The sequence below is a fragment of the Catharus ustulatus genome, chromosome 9 (genome assembly GCF_009819885.2).
Source record: "Catharus ustulatus isolate bCatUst1 chromosome 9, bCatUst1.pri.v2, whole genome shotgun sequence".
Lineage (NCBI taxonomy): Eukaryota > Metazoa > Chordata > Aves > Passeriformes > Turdidae > Catharus > Catharus ustulatus.
In genome coordinates, this window is record NC_046229.1 from 15767143 (window position 1) to 15786018 (window position 18876).

Below are 18876 nucleotides of genomic sequence, written 5' to 3' on the forward strand. Positions count from 1 at the left end.
AGTTTTTCTTCTGTCAATGAATATGTAGTTTCTATGATGATGAGGACGACAGAAATGTGGGCTGCTCAAGCGTAGATCACTTAGATTAGGTAAGGTAGACAGGCATGCCATTGATATGAAAATTCAGACTTGGCCAGAAAAAGGCAGGAATTTGACATATCAACCTTTCATTATAAGGCTCTCAGATGTTGCTACATGAAGATATAATAAATGAAAGATTAAGTAACAGGAATCCAGTGATAACTATTGGAAAAACACATTTTCTGTGAAATACTTTGCCATTCCTACAGGTTGGCAGCTTAAGTATCCAATTCTATCCTAAAGAAAATTTGCTGGTGTTTTTCTAGCCCTCAAAATGCAATTACTTTCTGTAAGCATGTCAGTCAATGGATTAGTAGAAATAATATTATAAAAAATACTAAAAACTAATAAACCCAAAAATAATACAATTTTAATCAACACTTCACTTTTGAGATTTAAATTGACTATGTGCAATTTACTGTGCAAAATTATTTTCCAGCAGCAATGTAAACACACAATTTTTGACAATTCTATTAGATTTCTGCAACAGAAAACGGGAGCCTGCTCCCAAATCCCACTAAGGCTGAATGCATTCTTTCCCTTTATTTATATAATCTGATTTACCCCAGAGATGGTGCTGCAATACTATTCCTGTCACAGATATATCATGCAGTACATTGCATCTATGTGCTGATCTCCTGTAACAGTATTAGCCACATGAAAGTGAGTGGGACTTGGACACAGTAACAAGAATCCATCCAGCAGAGGAATGTCTGAGGTTTATTACAGCAGTCTTTTCTTGAAAATTTAACTTGCCAAATAGATGTGGTCCCTGTGTTCCCAAACAACGATCCTAATATTTGCTTTAAAAACACCACTACAGTATTGGCACATACATTTACAGAATACATAACACAGATATCTACTCAGTGTGGTGTAAAGCCAGATAACACTGTGGTCCATGTTCTGTTATGCTCCCTCATGTTATGCACCCCTTACTACAGAGGTTAACAGGTCTCCCCATGAACAAGTTACTCTAAGCAAGGGAGGCAGATTCCAGCTCTGCAGTTTGGGAACAACCACCCCACAATTCCTACCTAACCACGGCTGGCAATACTGAATCTTGGTAAAATGGAGCTTGAGTTGTCAGGGAGTTGTATAATACATGGAAAATCTTTGAAGCAGGCATAAGGATCAACTTACTGGCTCTCCTATTGGTCCTCTGTCTCCTGTGGTTCCTGGAGGCCCAAGCAAACCCTGGAAGGTTAAAATAAAATTAAAAAATCATTTGAAGGAAGCTCCTTCATATTCTGAGAACACCATTTCCTCTCGTTTTCTCTCACAGAGTAAACTAACACAGAAACACCCAAGAAACATGTGCAGCCTTTTTTTTCTGGTTGACATATCACCAGATTCTGCAGCAGGTGAGGGAGTCCTGAATAAGTCCTCCCTTAGTTTGTTTTACATATAAATGAATCTTACCTGAACCATCATTCACCCTGCAATTCTCCTTAGAACCAAGTGCTGTTTGTATGTCCAAACTGCCCTACAAGCTGTATTTTAGATAATCAGTAAGGTTCAGAGCACACTTTTCTCTGGTCAGCCTTTCTCATAGCATTTCTATCTCACCCTGCCTTCTAGAAACTGTAGCTGTGGGAGTAATAGATCAGTATCCTGCACTTTGCAATAAATGTGCTATTATACATCATTTCAGCCTAAGGAGGTTTTGCTTCATTCATTTCTGCGTATATTAATACAACTAAAAGTTCTAATGAATTATGAGGAAATGAAAACCCCTTATGTCAAAGGTGAGAGGCAAAAAGCTCCTAAATCAGAGCAGAAAAGGCAAGAGAAGTATGGTGATAACCAACACCGAGTTTCAACTGCAGAACAAAATCACCACCATTACTGCTTTGTTTTTGTTTTTCTGCTTCCCTCTTTGTTGCAAATCCAGTACAATTTGGACTGACAACCTGCTTTGTAAAAAAAGCCTCAATTATAACACATTAGATTTGCATTCAAAAGAGCACTAAAAGAAGGAATTTTCTCCTATATGTGATATTCATTTAACACATTCTACATTTATCCCTACATTCATAACCCACATCTACCCCAAAATCTATCAAAGAATTATTGTTCTTTGTCACTAAGACTTTCATCCTTAAAACTGCACTTCTGTCCCTGGTTCTTTGTGTGAATAAATGCAAATTATAACTGTTCTCCAGTTGTTCTGAAATAAACTTCCTCACATCCTAGTGTCAAAATATGAGATTTTCTGGATTTTTTTTGGTAGAAGTACTAGTGAATTTCATACTCACAAGTGCACCCTGATCTCCTCTTTCTCCTGGGTTTCCAGCTTTACCCTGGTTAAAGAGAAATATCAAAATACAATGCTAGCTTCTAGTAATTTCCAAACACAGCTCAGAAATCAGAGTTACTGTGTTAAAGCTCACCACAAAGACTGGCTCTGGTACTTACAATGAGCCCAGGAGCTCCTTTCTTTCCTGGATCACCTCTTTCTCCCTGAAAAACAACAAACTCTGCAAATTCTACATCCATTTGCTTGACAAGCTGCATACAGTTATTGCGGGTTTAAATGCTGGGTAACTACAAAAAGTGCAGATTCAGCCTTAGATGTGCTCAAGGTACCTGGAAATTTGCAAATCCCTTGGATTAAATGGAGCTCTGTGGCTTCTGCCATGATGGGCTGGATTTTTTAGTTTGTTTTCTTTTATCAGTTATGGTCTACCTCAGGGTTTTAGACAATACTGAGCAATGCAAACACTCACCTTAATACCTTCTGTTCCCAGTTCTCCTGGAGGACCATCGAGACCTCTTGGCCCCTGAATATTGAACAAGGGATTTGGAATACTAATTATGCATTATTTTTGGTTGTCATTAAGGACATGTTACATAAGCTTTAGGAGAGGGGAAACATTTTGTTAACATGAAAACCAATTTTCATTGTGTTTCAAGTGTGAAACAAAGCTTCAAAGAATAAAGTAGGCTGATATTTTCTGCTCTTTTTTTCATCCACCTAGTACTCATGCAACAGACATGTACTTAGAGGGATTTAGATGACCACTGTATATACAAAGTGCTTGCTTTTGAGTACATTATAAGATATTTATACAAAAATTAACCTTGTAAGACTCTAAAAAAAGCAGATGTAGTTCTTCCACTAGTAAACCAGTTTGAAGCAAGATTAGAAACAATTAATAATTGTGAATTATTGTGCTCTATTGTTAGACTAAAATATTTTAGTAAATTCATTTTTATAAGCAAAAGATGAACAAAGATAACCTGTTATAGTATTGCAGCATAATATAGCAAATACCTATTGCCAAAACATTCAGAGTTCTATTATTTAAGAGTGGAAATCTAAATCCATTAGGATTTAGGAAATGAAAAATCCTTAAATAGGTCATGAGTAAAATGGAAAAGAATATTTTATCCATGCTGATTTAGGAGGTTATTTCCAAGATTTTAAAAACCATGACTGTTTAGGTATGGAACATGAAATTAAAACCAGTTAATAACAGCTTTAAACTAATGACCACTTCAAAGGAAGAGCTAGATAAGTATCAAGACTGGCTCCTTACAGCAGGATGTACTGGGAGGATGAGACATAACAGCTTTCCTGGTGGCATTTGGGCTGGGCTGGCACAAGAGGGATTTTCACTACTATGGCAGTGCCTGGAGGAAAACAATCTCCATTTCTATGGTGAATTTTTTGAGTTGTAGAGAACTTTACATCTTCAGTCATGGTTTGTAGTGAAGGGCATCAAATCATGACTGATTTTCAGTTGTAAGATTATTCTAAATGATAATAATAGGGGCTTGTAAAATGACTTTGTTGGAAGCACATCTGAGTTAATTTAGTTTACTTTCCCTGAAAAAATATCTGTGACTTCCATCTCTCTCTTAAATATTTTGAGAAAAAACATACCAGAATTTGTTCTGTCTGACTTGCACTTACTGATCCATATCAAAACCTCTCTTGGACCATGTGGTGAGCACCCATCCACTTTTCTCTGGAGCAAAAGTGAAAATGGCTGACTGATAACTCAGGAACAGTGTGCATCCAGAATCATTTAGGTTTTTCTCCTGAAATTAAAATCTCTCAGGAACAGGCCTTTCCTGTGAGCTGGTATGTAACTACAACCTTTGGCAAAGCCAGGAATATCCCATGAGAACCCATCTGTCATCATTTCAGCACTGCTACTCCTGGCCAGCAGAAATGAAACATCAAAACCAAAGGAAAAGGAAAAAGAGCAGGCAGGGAGAGTTGTGTAAAATACTCTGTAGTTTGGGACACAGCTTTTGTGAGGGAATCCTTGGCCTAATCTGGTCACCTTTTTTGTTTTGGTGTAGGACTGAGCAATCACAGGCAGATTTTTGGACCAGAGAGGAAAAGAGGTTACAGAAGATGACACTGAGCTGCCACATGGCTCAATGTGAAAGGTCCCAAACTGCCCTCGTTTTACAGATTTGTGTAATAAGGAAATGTCTTTCTAGGTTTTATCTTTATCATTAAAAATTACCAGATAAATTCCTTCAACACTTCTGACATAATTTTAATCATAAAGAGGATCATAACTTGCACTTTGAGAAACAGGGCTGCCAGGAGACTGAACAAGATTCTTAGTCTGTGTTATGCACATAACACACCAAAACCTTTCTGGCATTCACACAGATCTCAGTTTCAATAGAGTTCACCTTGGCAGCCCATGACAGCTGATCTGATCACCAATAGTTAAGCAAAAAAGTCTTCCATTTAAAACACCAACCTTCTACTATATAACTTTGAATTGAAACCAAAGTAACAGAAAGCAACACGATCCTCTGGGCCATGCCTTCCTTTAGCCAGCCACAGAACAAAAGGCAGGAATCCAAGGGAAAGGCAATTTAATATCCTGACAAAAGCACACAATAACATTCCTATAAATAGTATGGTGTGACTCCTTATTGGCACAGATGAATTGGATTGTACAATTTCTTACTATGGCTAGCACAGAATGAGAGATATACTTGATTTGCCTGCTGTTATTTAAATTAGATTGCAACAGAGCTGGGGAGTGAGGCCGCCAAAAAATTGCTACTAGTTTTTTCTTTGGAATGGGTTCAGCTCTGTTTCTAAAATGGAACATTTTACATTGAAAACTCTGGGATGATTATCTGAGAAAAAGTTCATCTAAGAAGGTAAATTAACTATTTTCATCCTTTCTTTCCCTGTCTCTCAAATACCAGAAGAGCAAAACCAACACAAATACAATAAATAACCACTTCTCTTATTTGGTGGGTGACATGGAAGAGTATTAGAAAACTACATCAATTTAGTCTCACTTCCTCCTAGCAATTAAGAAAGACAAGCACATTCAGCTATTGAGGCACTACCCAGCACACTGGAAGTTTGTTTCACAAGTGCACATAATCTGCTAAATTCCATATTCCCTGCTGTGAGAAACACAAAAGATACCACTCATTTAAACAAAGCACAGATGTCCTCAGGCAGCTGAGGTTCTTCATGCCAGTACAGATACCAACAAACCAGGGACAACCCTACTGGCTGGTAGAGACACTAGTTGCTGCTGCCTGACCCCAAATGTACAGCAGTCCACTCTGTCATTTATCTGCATTGTCAAGTCAAAATTTCAAGATCTGCAATCCAGGAAAGTAAGAGCAGAAAAATTACTTCTTTTGAGCTTTAAAACATCAAATGCCCATCTGAAGAATAGTAAATGCTAAGGATTTTAGCACCTGTTGAGAATTTCGCTTAGTTCTCACTTCTGAAATGGATCTAATGATACAGAATCTCTTCCTTTCAAACTAGGAGCTCCAGTTGTGTTAGTCCAAGATTATGGTATGAACTGAAAGCAGTCTCTGACATTGTAGTTTAGTTCACACATTGGCAAACAAAGACAACAAATGATCGTGCAACAATGACATCATGGCTGCTTACACTGCCAGGCTTCCAGACTAATGCATTTCTGGTCATGGAAATAAATTCTTTCTCCTACACATCGATACTCTCAGGCTCAGAGTCATTCTGCCATTGAAGTATCTACAAAATGGTACTCTCCCTCTGTTTTCATGAGATTAACACTAACAAATAAAGTGCAATAAACCTTCCACATGACTCTAGCCAAGTGCATCAAGCCTCAAGCATGAGCTGAGGAAGCTGTGTGCTAGTGCTGTGCTCAGTGGCATGTTCCCTGAAATCCCCCAGGAATGAGATACTCCATAGACTTCAGACAGCCTGCCTCAGCTGGCAGCACTCCTGGGAGCACTGGACACTGAACAGCTGCACACTCTCAGACAGAAGTAAGCTGCTGGGTAATCTGGGATGCAAAACCATTGCTGAAAGGTCCGCAATTTATGAAGTGAAGGAATTCTATTCTGTGACAGTGCACAAGTAGAGGGTCAGTGCTTCTAAGACTTCCCACAGATTCCAGCTGTGAGCACAGGATACGTCCTTGTTTCCAAACACAAGGAAAGGAAATTTCCATATGCTTCCATTTAACTTCTGTATCTGACTGTGGAATGCATTTTCTGAGGCCTTGCACATGGAGCTCAGAGCTCTGACACTTCTCTTTCTGAATTCACTGATGACAAACCCCAGGTTCCAGGGCACCTCAGTTATTTTCCTTATGTGATATTCTATTTTTGGTCTGATATTTTCATCTTGAGAGCAGACAAAATTCTCAGTGGTTTCAGTGGGAGTTTGTTCCCAGACCCTGAGGACCTGGGTGTTTTCTGAGACCCTCTTTCTGAGACATGGCCAGTCATGCTGGGTAGAGGCAAAGGCATAAACCACAATTCCAAAATGGAATTTTTGAAAGTCCATAATGGGGCTTTCACAGAGCTTGGGATATTTGGGATTTATTCTGAGTGATCTTTAATTATAAGCACTGTACTCCATGATGTGCTGTTGAAATCATAGAGATAAATTTATCAGGAATAAATGGAGCTGTGAGGACACACTGGTCCAGCCACTGGTATGAGCTGTACAAGTCTCTTAGGAATCCTGGATATGCTGTCAAACTGGTGGGTAAGATGAGAGATATTTCACTAATATGGGGTTTGGATGAGAGTTTTATATACTGTGAAAAAATGGTTTCCATTTCCCTGATAAAAGTGAAATGGAAATGACAATCTAACAAGTGGAAGTTCAAGATTCTAGCACACAGCATCTTCTGATCACTCTTCTTCCTCCCTCAAAACCAAGATTTTGATTGTATTTCCAAAGAACTAAATGCAGGTAAAGAAAGCACTCCTTAAACATTGAAATAGTCCAGTGGTAGTTACAAATGACAACTTTCACACGTTTCTGTGTACAGAAAACTGTCAAGTGGTCATCTTGCTTCAGCTGAAACCAATGGCAAAGCCCATTTCACTGTGAGGAGAAATGAAGATTCATATTATTTCCTACATGAGAATACAAGTATAATCTGTCTGATTTCAACCCAAAGAAGTTGAGTCCAGAGGACAAAGGGAGCAGCTGTAAATGGGTCATATTTCAGATTCATATTTGCAGCACACTACTGTCTGCTCTAAGAAACACGAAGGAGTAATTGTACTTACTCTTCTTCCCTTAGGTCCCTGTGGCCCTGATGGTCCTCGTGCCCCTGAAGGTCCCTACATGTCAAACAAACTTATTATTCATTGTCTTCTAAACACAGATTCCTGAAAATTATAATACTTATGCACCTTGAGCAACAACCAACACAAGAAATGCAAATCAATCGCTTTCACTCATGGTTCAAATTCAGTTAATTGTGTTTGTACAATTTCTGTAGAAAAATCGAATTAACAGACTCCATGTAACATCATTGTTACAAAACACTGATATGACTGCTGAATAGATTACTTCTGTCTATTATCCCAAAGTTTTTAAAAGATACTTGTATTTCAGCAGCATTACTTTAAAAAGTAATGAACATTTTCTGATAAAAGGTTTAGTTTTTAATCTGTTTTGACAACCCATGGTAGGCAAATTATAACAATTATACACAGCAGATTAGAGTTTATTTTTATTAACAATGAACACATAATGAATATATTTAAACTATATTAAGCACCAATGAATTTTAAAAATATTATGCAATTATTAACCATCCTTGCAGAATTCTATTTCCCTACTTGTCTCAACAGAGTGATTTTTAAGTGGATAAGTAAATCATATAATTACTTTTCCTGTCTCTCATAGATCATCCTGGCAAAGAGCAACTGAACAGATTCTGTCTGGATGTGTACATTTTTATGACAGTTTTATAGATTGCAGTACAAATTAGAAACCATTTTTAGCTTCAGCAAAGCAGAAAGACAATTTGAAAACAGTTCATTTTATGTCAAACCAAAGCACCCCCTTATACCTACAGGTAATCCTTGTGGCCCCACAGGTCCAGGGCCTCCTGGGGGTCCTGGATAGCCCTAGAATTAAAATAAACATAGAAAAGACAGAACAGCTTTATCTAAACTGTTATTATAGTAACAGTAATAAATCCAGTTACTTACCTGAATAACTGGAGGTAAGTTAATAAAATATTTAATTTTTGTTTAAAAACTAAATGCTTAATTTGTTATAGCCTGGTAACCATTAAAACAGCCTAGGAAGCTTTCCCACACATGGGCAGTAGCTGGAAGAGATGTACTGAAACAAAAGATGCAGAGTTCTGAATGAATTTCAAACTCCTCTGGAGAAGGCTGTGACAGTAGGAGCAGAAAGGGGACACATCCTGGTGTGGGCAGACCTGGCAAAGACCAAATCCCAAGAACAACTCTTGTCTGAGGACTGCAATGACTTGCTACTGGGAAAGGTTCTCTCTGCTACGACTTCAGTGGATGTACCTATGGCAATAAGCATTAATAACAGTGCAAGAAAAGTAATTGATAAGACTGGATAATATATTAATAAATGCTTGTTTATTAATCTTCCTAATAAGAATTTTTTCCTGGATCAAAAGCAGTTGGTTGAAGGTAAATCTAGATTAGAGGGATTTAATGAAGGACAGAAAGCTTCAAAGATCATTGGCTCTGCACAGATCATTTAGTCGGTGTGCAGCCTCAGGATACCTGATGTCTTCCTTGCTAATGGATGCCCAAAGAGTAATTACTGCAAATACATAACATCCTTGTCCATGGCAGGACACCACTCACTGCACCACACCTGGACCCACATCTGCAGTTTTGGTGAAATGCCATGGAGATTTCAGCTCTGCCAACCACATCAGTGCCAGAGGCAGCAGGAGGCAGCCCCTACTACATTACACATTAACCCCCTGGCATCTCCTTGCAGTTAAACCTTTAAGGGCTCTCTACACTGAAGCTTTCACAGCACTCACAAGCAAATGCACAGCCAAGCCTTGAGCAGGTTTTCCAGAGAACTTCAACAAGGGCATGGCCATGGGCTCATGTGTAAGGTCTGTCACTTCTGTGCCCCACACACTTCCATGGCCTCTGGGCTGCATGGAGGGTGTGTCCTGCTTCAGGACAAGTGGTGCTGTCCAAAGCCAGTCCTCCCACAGGAGCTGTCTGGGAAGTGTTGGGCAGTGGAGTTAGAAGTGATGTTAGTTACTAGTCTATCCACTAGAATAACCTGGGTTACCCCAGGTTACACAGGAAATGGTTATGGTGCTTTCCCTCCTTTTAATTTATTAAGGCTGCTTAGAGGCATTTCTCAAAAATGCAGTTGCTCGGCTGTTTCACTCAGCAATCACTTTGCAACATCACTGCTACAGAGGGGATAAAGCTATAAAATGAAACTTTGCAGGAATTATGCATCATAAATACTACTCTCCCATAAGGTCTGCACAGCCAGGAAGATGAGAACTTATTACTGTTTTGGAGACTACAGAGCCTTTATAAGTAACATAATTGTGGATTTTGCATTGTTGTGGATTTTGCATTGCTTGTAACTTACCATGACACCTTTTTCTCCAGGAGGACCTACAGGTCCTGGACTGCCTCGCTCTCCCTTCAACAACAAAAAAAAAAAAAAAGAAAGAAAAAGAAAAGACCATTGAATATTCTTCCCCTTTTTCCATGCCCACTGATAATACCTGGCAGTGCATCACACTAATGGTTGAGAAAATGCGCTCCAGAAACAGAGCAGAGACCCTTTTTAGCTTTTTTTGTTTTAAATTTCTGCATTTCTTCCTCCTACAAGCCTATTCATCTTTTGAAAAAAACCAATAAAACTGAGTTTCTCTGTCTTCTCTTTTCTTAGAAGACTGAACAAGAGGTTTGAGTACATCAGTCTCTAAGAACTGCTGCTAGAAGATCTGTTTTCTCTTGGCTGGGTACATTATATTTATAGTATGTTCCTCAATCCATTCAATTCAGGACAGTAAACAAAGAAAAAAATAAAATCTTGTTTCTCTCTTCCTCTTTTCTTCAGTATGTATTAGGAAAGCACAGATCTAAAAGGAAAGACAGCCCTTCAACAGCTGAAGCAACTTGAGCAGGGGAAGCAGGAAGGTTCTCTTTCTGGTCTTCCACAGCTTTTCAACTTTCATTTATGTCACATCCAGCCCAAATACCAGACTTAGCCATAGATTATCCTCAGAAGATTACACTTTTATTACAAATAGTGCACATGACATAGTAGTAACAGCTATATTTCATATTGCATACTGTAAATATGTTAGAAATACTTTTGTCATTTAAATCCCCATAGCATGTTTACCTTGCACTACTGAATCCATAAGAGAGGAAAACAATAAATTCTACAGAAACAGCATAGCAGTGACAATTACTGCACCATGAAGAAGCTTCCTTCCATTTGCTGTTGATAAATTTAATTAGTCTTTTACTGCCTTTCACCTCCTAGCTAAACTAGCAGCAGTATCACAAGGTAATCTTTGTTGGGACAAGTGTAATTATTAAGAAAAAGAACCCTCTGACATGAAATTCTAAGATGATATTATGACTAAAACCATATGAGATTTGTCTAAATCTAAAGCAGGGCTTTCCACTAATGTATTTTCTTTCACAGATTATATAAATGAAAGTCATATTTTAATGAAATTCCTCATCGTCGATTAAGACTTTCTCAATAAATTATCTAAATAGCAGACACCAGGTGTCTAGGTGAAGTAATTCAGCCCTACAGGAAAGAAATAAAAATGGTGTTGCATCAATCTGACAAACAATTATGTTTTTATCCTAATTTAAGCTGGCATGCAATCCAGTAACAGTTTCCTGCTTTTCAGTTTTAAAATACTTTACCTAAATAAAACCATGTCAAATACACTTAAGCTATTTATACTGTTCTAGTCATGTTGAGTCTGCCAAACTTTGCTTCCACAAACACAACTGTTACTGCACACCAGACAAAACTCAGTCTTGTCTTTTTTATTCAGTTAATGTATACAGACAAGTTTTACCTTTCTACTTTTGTCTTCATTATGTAGTAGTGAAAAACCAGTGAGTACTGTATTAAACAAGTATAATTTATGCCAGTTTCTCTGAAACAATAGCAGTAGAGTGATAAAAGTAAGGTATCAAATCTGCCAACTCTAAATGAACTGTGAAGTAAAATCAAGGGTATCGGATTCATACCCCAAGTAAGAACATTTGGATCGCCATTTATTACATCCCCATGCTCTGAAGTAGCCACAGGAATATTAGTTCTGACATTGGTCAGTACATGATCTCTCACCAGTACCTTATCACCCCAATGGCTTTCAAAGCTAAATAGTCAGATACACTATTGTACCTTTTCACCAAGGCTTCCAGATGGCCCAGCTTCTCCAGGTAATCCAGCTGATCCCTGCATAAAAAGAAAGCAGATTTGTACTTGCATGATGTCTATACTAGGTCATGGTCAGCAGCTCTCCAGAAACAGAGCAGAGTTCATTTCCTCATCACAGAGAAGGAGCCCCATGTCTGTCCAAGTGCACCTGTGTGCAAGTGAGGGCTGCACAAGTTATCCTGCCCTCCGTCCAAGCAGCAGCACCTCAGCACACCAACTGCAAACAGCTGCTGCCAGAAGGGAAACTGCAGTCATGTCATCACAATACTACCCCACCAACCTAGGTCTGCCACTGAGCTCAACCCTGCACTGCTGAGAGCTTTACAAACATACAAATAAAGGTGATAATTGCTCTACTAGTGCTTCAGTCTCACCACAAATTTCAAAGGGAATAAATTCAGTGGAACAAAGTAAAACGCAATCAAAACAAAAATTTTATTGGATCAGGTGTTGTCAGAATTTTCCCTTCAAAAGTAATAGTCCCAAATGCCTTTGAAGTCAGAGGATCAGAGCCTTTCAGACTTTCAAAAATGAAATAATTCTCTCCTGAAGCTCTCTCACAAATTTCCACATGACCATATGGGATGGGAAACATGAGAAGGAAGTACTTCTATAAACCTTATTCCCAGTGCTTACAATACCCACTTCATTATGAAACCCAAAGAAAAAGAAATTATAGTACAAGGTTCTAATTGAGGAAAACATGACACATTGAGCTTGAAGAAAAAGCACTAAGTGCCCAAAGTACATTCCATGACTGCTCTTGGAACATGGCAGAAATGTGGAAGCTCCCAGTAGTGATACAATACATGACTGTACAATAGCTGTAACACTTCAAAAAGGTAAAAAAAAAAAGTTATGTCATTTCACACATTGGCATTGCCATCTTTATGTGTGTAGGAAGGAAATAACATTAGTAGCACTATACTGGCATTGAAATGCAATTTTAAAAAAAGCCATTACATTAAAAAAAGAAAAACGCAGCCTTTATCTGTATAATGTGAATACAGTTTAACCTCAAGTACTTTAACAGAGCAGGTGCAAAGTAAGTAGAGATTTTATGATTACTTGTTCTCTTGGACTGCTAGCTATGCTGCAAATCCCACAGTTTAAACATATGGCAAGGAGCCAGTGATACAGCTACCTCTGAGGGTGACACTACTGGCACAATTTACTTTATGGAAGGAACTTAAGAGATAAGCAGGCATCTCTATGGCCACTGGACTGATATATAATGTGTGGGAACCTGTGTATTATATGTCAGAGCTGAGATGTCTCTTGCCTTGGCAGAGGCCAAAGATGGGTCCTGGTGATAGTGGCACTGGGGCAATGGCCCAGACGTCACTGGCAGCAAGGAGGGACTGAACTCTGAGAGCAAGAGCTCCCAGTCAGAGCCAAGAGCAGACCTCAGTACCAGGCAGAGATCTGTGAGACAAAGAATTACCCTGTACTCCTGCTTATCAAGGTAAGAGTTGTGGAGGCACAGTTTCAAAATGCTGAAGACTAATCACTTTGATTCCCTGATCCCAGAAAGAACAGAAGACATAATTAGAGCCAAGGTGAAACTCAGACCCGTTCTCTTTCCACAGAGACACTCCTGATCTCCCACCCAGTGCCACACTGTTTACAGGACTCAGATGCTGATCAGAAAGATGGGGAGCTGTGCCTTGCCCCAGCAGTGAACCATTTAATACACAGCCTCTGAACAAGTTCTGTTTTCAATTCAGAAGTATTGTCTTCCCAGCTTGGCTGCTGTGGGCTGAAAGAGCAGGAATGACCAGGAAGCAGTGACTCTGAGTGTGCTGTTGTATTCCCTAGCACAACAGGGCAAGCCTGTGGCACCCTCCAGAGCAGGGACAGAAGCTGGCTATTAAATAGAAAGTTTCCTATAGAATGGCTATTCCTCAAAAGTAGTTAAGAGAATTTAAAGAAAAACACTAAGAAGATTGATACTAAAAATGTGAAAGAACCTTGGCATACCTGGAGTTGGATATCTATGGAAAGCAAAACAATCGTCAAGATGACTAGAAATGAACTCAGTGAAATGCCAAAAGCAACAGGGACTTCAGAAGGTATGAAGGGAAAGAAATTCATGAGAGGTTAACCAGATGCTCTTCCATCCCTCTATTCAAAACAGAGGTCAAGTATCTGAGACTGAGAAAATGCTAGGGCTGGTATGCACAGAGGTAAGAGAGCCAAAAAACTAACTTAGGAATAGAACTTTGAATTTTCAAACAATTCGTAGCATTCAGTGAAAAGAAAGTACAGAGAGCAAAACATCTTGTTCTGTCAACATATTAGCCATAAAGTGACGTTTCCCCTACATCATTCCCTACAGACTTCCTGTAAGCTCATGTGGCTCTTAAAATCCCAGATTTGGACTGGCTTGTTATAAAGACCAGCTACTAGGACTGGATTGAGGTTTCAACTGTCTCTCCATCTTATGTAAGAAAATGAACACAGTCCAAAGCAGATCTGTTGAATCAATGTCTTCCAGCATCCCCTTCAATCCTCTGGGGAGCAGTGGTGGATTCCAAATATGAAATTGAATGCATTAGAAAACAAAAAAGTGAAACAAAAATCCTGAAGTGATTAAAAAAAGAAATCAGTAACTTATTAAAAGAATAGTCATCAATTTTCATTTACAAGGACGTGTGTAAAAGTCTCCAGTGAGAATAACAGCATAATAACTGCATTTTAGAAACCTTCTTGACAGGAGCATTTTGTGGAAAATTAATCAGAGACCAGATCTCACAACTAACACATGCCTGAGAAAGACAAAAACATCTTGCCAGGGCATATGCTCTGTGTTAGAAACTGGACTGTAGTTGAATAATTGAAAACACATTGTACACTTAATGCAAACCCAAGTATGGAGTAATCCATTGAAAAACCTGGTAGTGAGAAATGAATATACAGCTGGTTCCAAACATTCCCAGGGCAGCAGTTACCTGCCAGGTTGTACTTCAATGTGTTTTTTTGTGATAATTGAAAATTTTCCAATCCAGTGCTATTTCATTTACAGTTCAGCATTCTCAAATATTTTTTATTCAGCATTCATTTAATGAGATGACACAATAAATTTAAAATGCTATCTTGTCACAATAACATTTTTCTATTGATTTTCTGTCTGTTGAGAAAGTTACTTGGTAATCAATGACAGGTGATAATCTGAGTTTGAAAATCTGATTTGTTACAGCCAATGGAGGAAGTGAATAAGAGCAGAGATGTATCATATTTGTGCCTTGCAGCTGATATCCACTCAATTCTTTAAAGGACTCAAAAATTCTGCTACTTCAATATTTGAAAAGCAAAAGGTACTGGCACCAATCACTTAATCTACAACAGTTTTAAGGAAGAAATGGGTTATATTTTGCTTCCAGTAACACCAGTGTAGAGTAACTCAGTTTGACAGCACTTGCAGAGGAATGCTTACATGTGAGGGAAGCTGCCTGACAAACTGGGGCAGGCTGTGCTCACTGACAAACCCTTGGAAGCTGAACTGCAGACACCATGTGCAGGTACTATTCCTCTAGCTGAAACCAAATGATGAAAGAGAACCACTGGCAAAAAATCCTTCAAGAAAAATGAGCATCAGCTTGATAAAGCTGACCTATAGATACTGTAACCTCCTTCCCCACTCCTCTCAGCAGAACCACAGTATGTCAGGTCACATAGGGTAAAAACAGTACAACATAAGACATGGATGTATCTTTATTACCATTCACTGTTAAGTCCTCCGTAGAACTTACAATAATCTCTATCCAACTGCTTTCTGAAAGCAGCTGAAGCAGCTCCTTCTTTGGAAGCCCTTGGCAATGTCCCATCCACTCACCAGACTCTGAAAAAGGCTTTCCTCAATTGGCTTATCTTTTGGCCTATGGTTTAAAATTCTTTTGTATATCCCTAAAACCCAAACTATTCAGGATAATTCAAACAACTCCTTCTGTTGAGCATCCTGAACACATCAGTTAAAGTTTGACTTTTAAACTTGATTTTTTCTTCAAGCAAAAGGAAGTGAAGTTTCCATTATCCCTGAATTATGCATCCATGGTGCCCAATCCAGCTAATTTTAACCTCTCTGAAAGATGTGGTAATTGCTTTATGGTAATTCTTCCCAAAAGCAATTCAGTTGCAAGGCACATGGCCTGACTGCAGTATTTTATTGCCATTCACAGACTCTTGCAGACTGACCATTTGCAGTGTGCTCTGGAGTTGCCATCAACAGCCTGAACATCACTGGTTTTCCTTTGCTGCACTGTAAGGTTATTTTTTCATGGAAAACACTTTTTATTCAGCTTGGTTTCCTTCTGTTGTTTCAAACACTATGTGCAACCAGAGAAATTTGCTGACGTGTAATTTTTGAAGATTATTTTTCCAGGATTTGTGTTCATGAACTCTGCCTTTTGACACCAGTTGCACATACTACAGCTGACAGTTCTACCCTGTACTCTCAATGTGTGTATAAATGTCAAGGATTTCTAATTCACAAGTGTACAGGCTGAATTTCTTTAACAGAGGTGGCATGGAAAAATAGGAATTAATTTGCACTTAGTCATTCAGAGTGGCGCAGACTGGGTAAACACTAGAGTTATCAAACACTAAAACAATCCTGGAAAACAACTGTTTCAAGTTCAGATGAGTTCTAAATAATTCAATAAATCATTTTCTTAAATCATCCCTGACATTTTAACAAACAGAACATTTGTATGAAATGCTTGAAGTCAGTTTCAAATATTTGCTCTCCATCAGTGAACAGCATCTTATCCAAGCATAAAAAAATCCAGTTCCACATGTCAGCAAAGTCAGATTTCCCTTCCTCAAAATGTAAGGGGAATTTTCTTGGTAGATGAAGGGGTTGTTTTTTTTGGCATAGCTTCCAAAAGGTTTTGTCTCATCAGCACTGTACATTTGCTCTGTCTACTGTTCAATTGCTTCTCACTATCTTAACCAATCCCTGTTCAATTGGACCTGGTGGTCCTGCAGTTAACCAAATATCCTGCAGCAAGGAGCAGCCCTGCCACAGCTCAGGGCTCTGCTGAGCCAAGCAGCCCCACCTGCATCTGCCTCCCCTCCCCTTCACACAAACACAACACATGTTGTAGCCAGAAAAACAGTTTTTGTTGTAGGACTTGGTTAGGGAATAGTGTCTGAAGCCTGGCTTTCAGCACATTCCTGACCTACTCTTAAATGTGTGTCATTTAAGCTTACAAGCACAGTTAACATTTTATAAATTTAGTCTACTCTGCTTCCATAGTGGACAAGCATTCAGAAATATTTTGGCAGAAATGTTCTCTGAAGAATCAGGAGCTTCATGTGACCTAAGAAACACTGGATACTGTGGTTTCTAGCCTATTGACAGAGCTCTATTTCAGCACATATTCCATCTTACTAGTCTAAAAAACCAAGTCTTATAGTCCAGTCTCCTGCTGGTGAAATTTCCCTGCTTGTGCAGAGCTGCCATCTGTACTTTTCTAAGCAGGTATTAAGCAGGACCTGGGAAAGTTGCTGCAGAAAAGGAATAACTATTTTGGCACCTCAAACAGCAGTGGTAGATGTTTTAGTGGATGACAGGAGATAAATGATACAAGGGGAAGCAAGCAAACTGAAAGAAACAGAAGAAAAATATTGGTACAACACTTTGGGTATCAGTAGCAGACAGACAGATATGGTCACGGCATAATTTGCTATGAATTCAGCATTTACAGGATTTATTATTGCAAATCTGCTCCTTTGGACAGCTTATTCAGGAAATGCACTAGTTATCATTTGGAAAACTGGAATGCTGTCATGGATTCCCCATTGCTAAAAAACAGTATAGTATACTTTTACTATGGACTTAAAAATACGTGTTATATCCTGTAATTTGAAGAAGTCTGTCCATAGAGATAAAGAACAAAGAGAAAACCACAGACAAGCCAAAAAGGGAAGCTGGTGAGGCTGTGGTGCAGAAGGGAGAATCCAAATACACAGAATTTTTTAGATGTTGGGCTTATTATGAACTTTTTAGCAACTTCTTTTTCCCTTTGCCTTTACTATTAATAACCTGTACGGTAGCTGCACATTTTTCACTGCTATTTGTACAGTTCCTCTCTGTATTTAGCGTCACCAAGCACCTGGTAGCACACAAACTCAACAAGGCACCAGTAAGGACAGATGCCTTACTCTGCACCTTTTTTTGACTCCATCTCAAAATCTGTCCCAGTGGTTGGTAGCACTCATACTTTGCTCTTGTACTTTGTTTTTCAAACTTCCCTCTGTTTTTCCAACTTTTTGTTTGTGTGTGGCATGTTTGATTCCAGAGATGTCCTCGTGCCACCAGAGCCAACAGTGAACAGCAGGGAGTGGATTTATCTGTGAATTGAAAAGTCCATACTGGATGTACACGCCAAGGGAAAGAGAAATTACTTGTTACAAACAGAAGCTGTTGAGAAGCTGGAAGCAAAATCTGCGTCCAAAGCACACAGAAGAGAATATTTTGCATCAGGACTCATGTCTGGAAAAGCATTTTATGCATATGAGAGAAACCACCTTCCTGTTAGTACTTTTCAATTCTTTTTGGAAAAGCTAAACTGTTACAGATTGCAGTGTGGAATAAGGTGAAGGAAAGGGGTTTTGGAAGGTTTAAGAGTTGCTTGTGTTTCCTTTTGGTGTTTCACCACTACCTCAATGACAACAAAAGATTATCCCCCTAAAGATCATGTAGTGGGCACTGGTCCTCTGCTGCCAGACAATGCAAAGGTAACAACAGATCAAGGTCCTGTGAAGCACATTTGATTAGACACCTGCACATAAATCAGCAGATATTCTGCAGTCCACAGGTAAAAATAAGAAATATTTACCAATAACTTAGACAATATTTCAGTTTTCAGGTATCATGTGCCATCCTGTATCACATGTAAATTCTCGAAATACCACATGTGGGAAATGATAATTAATGATGGGCTATAATTATCTTTCTCTATAACACTGTAACAGGGTTGCAACATCCCCTTGTTTGGCATAGAAAATATTACTTAATCCTTGCAGTTTGACCCTGTCTGCAGTTAGGTGGTTGGTATAATTCCTTTATTCAATGTCACTGCAACATATCATCATTG

The 18876-nt window shown here is 38.8% G+C and overlaps 1 protein-coding gene across 1 annotated transcript in view; it reads right to left on the bottom strand.

Moving 5' to 3' along the window:
- COL24A1 (collagen type XXIV alpha 1 chain) overlaps positions 1-18876 on the bottom strand; it is a 124913-nt gene that overhangs the window by 32635 nt on the left and 73402 nt on the right. The window contains exons 25-32 of the mRNA XM_033067082.1: positions 11741-11794; positions 9944-9997; positions 8401-8454; positions 7606-7659; positions 2811-2864; positions 2500-2544; positions 2340-2384; positions 1225-1278 (exon numbers count right to left, since the gene is read on the bottom strand). Of these exons, the coding sequence (XP_032922973.1) occupies positions 1225-1278; positions 2340-2384; positions 2500-2544; positions 2811-2864; positions 7606-7659; positions 8401-8454; positions 9944-9997; positions 11741-11794 (414 nt within the window). The remainder of the gene's footprint in view (positions 1-1224; positions 1279-2339; positions 2385-2499; positions 2545-2810; positions 2865-7605; positions 7660-8400; positions 8455-9943; positions 9998-11740; positions 11795-18876) is intronic.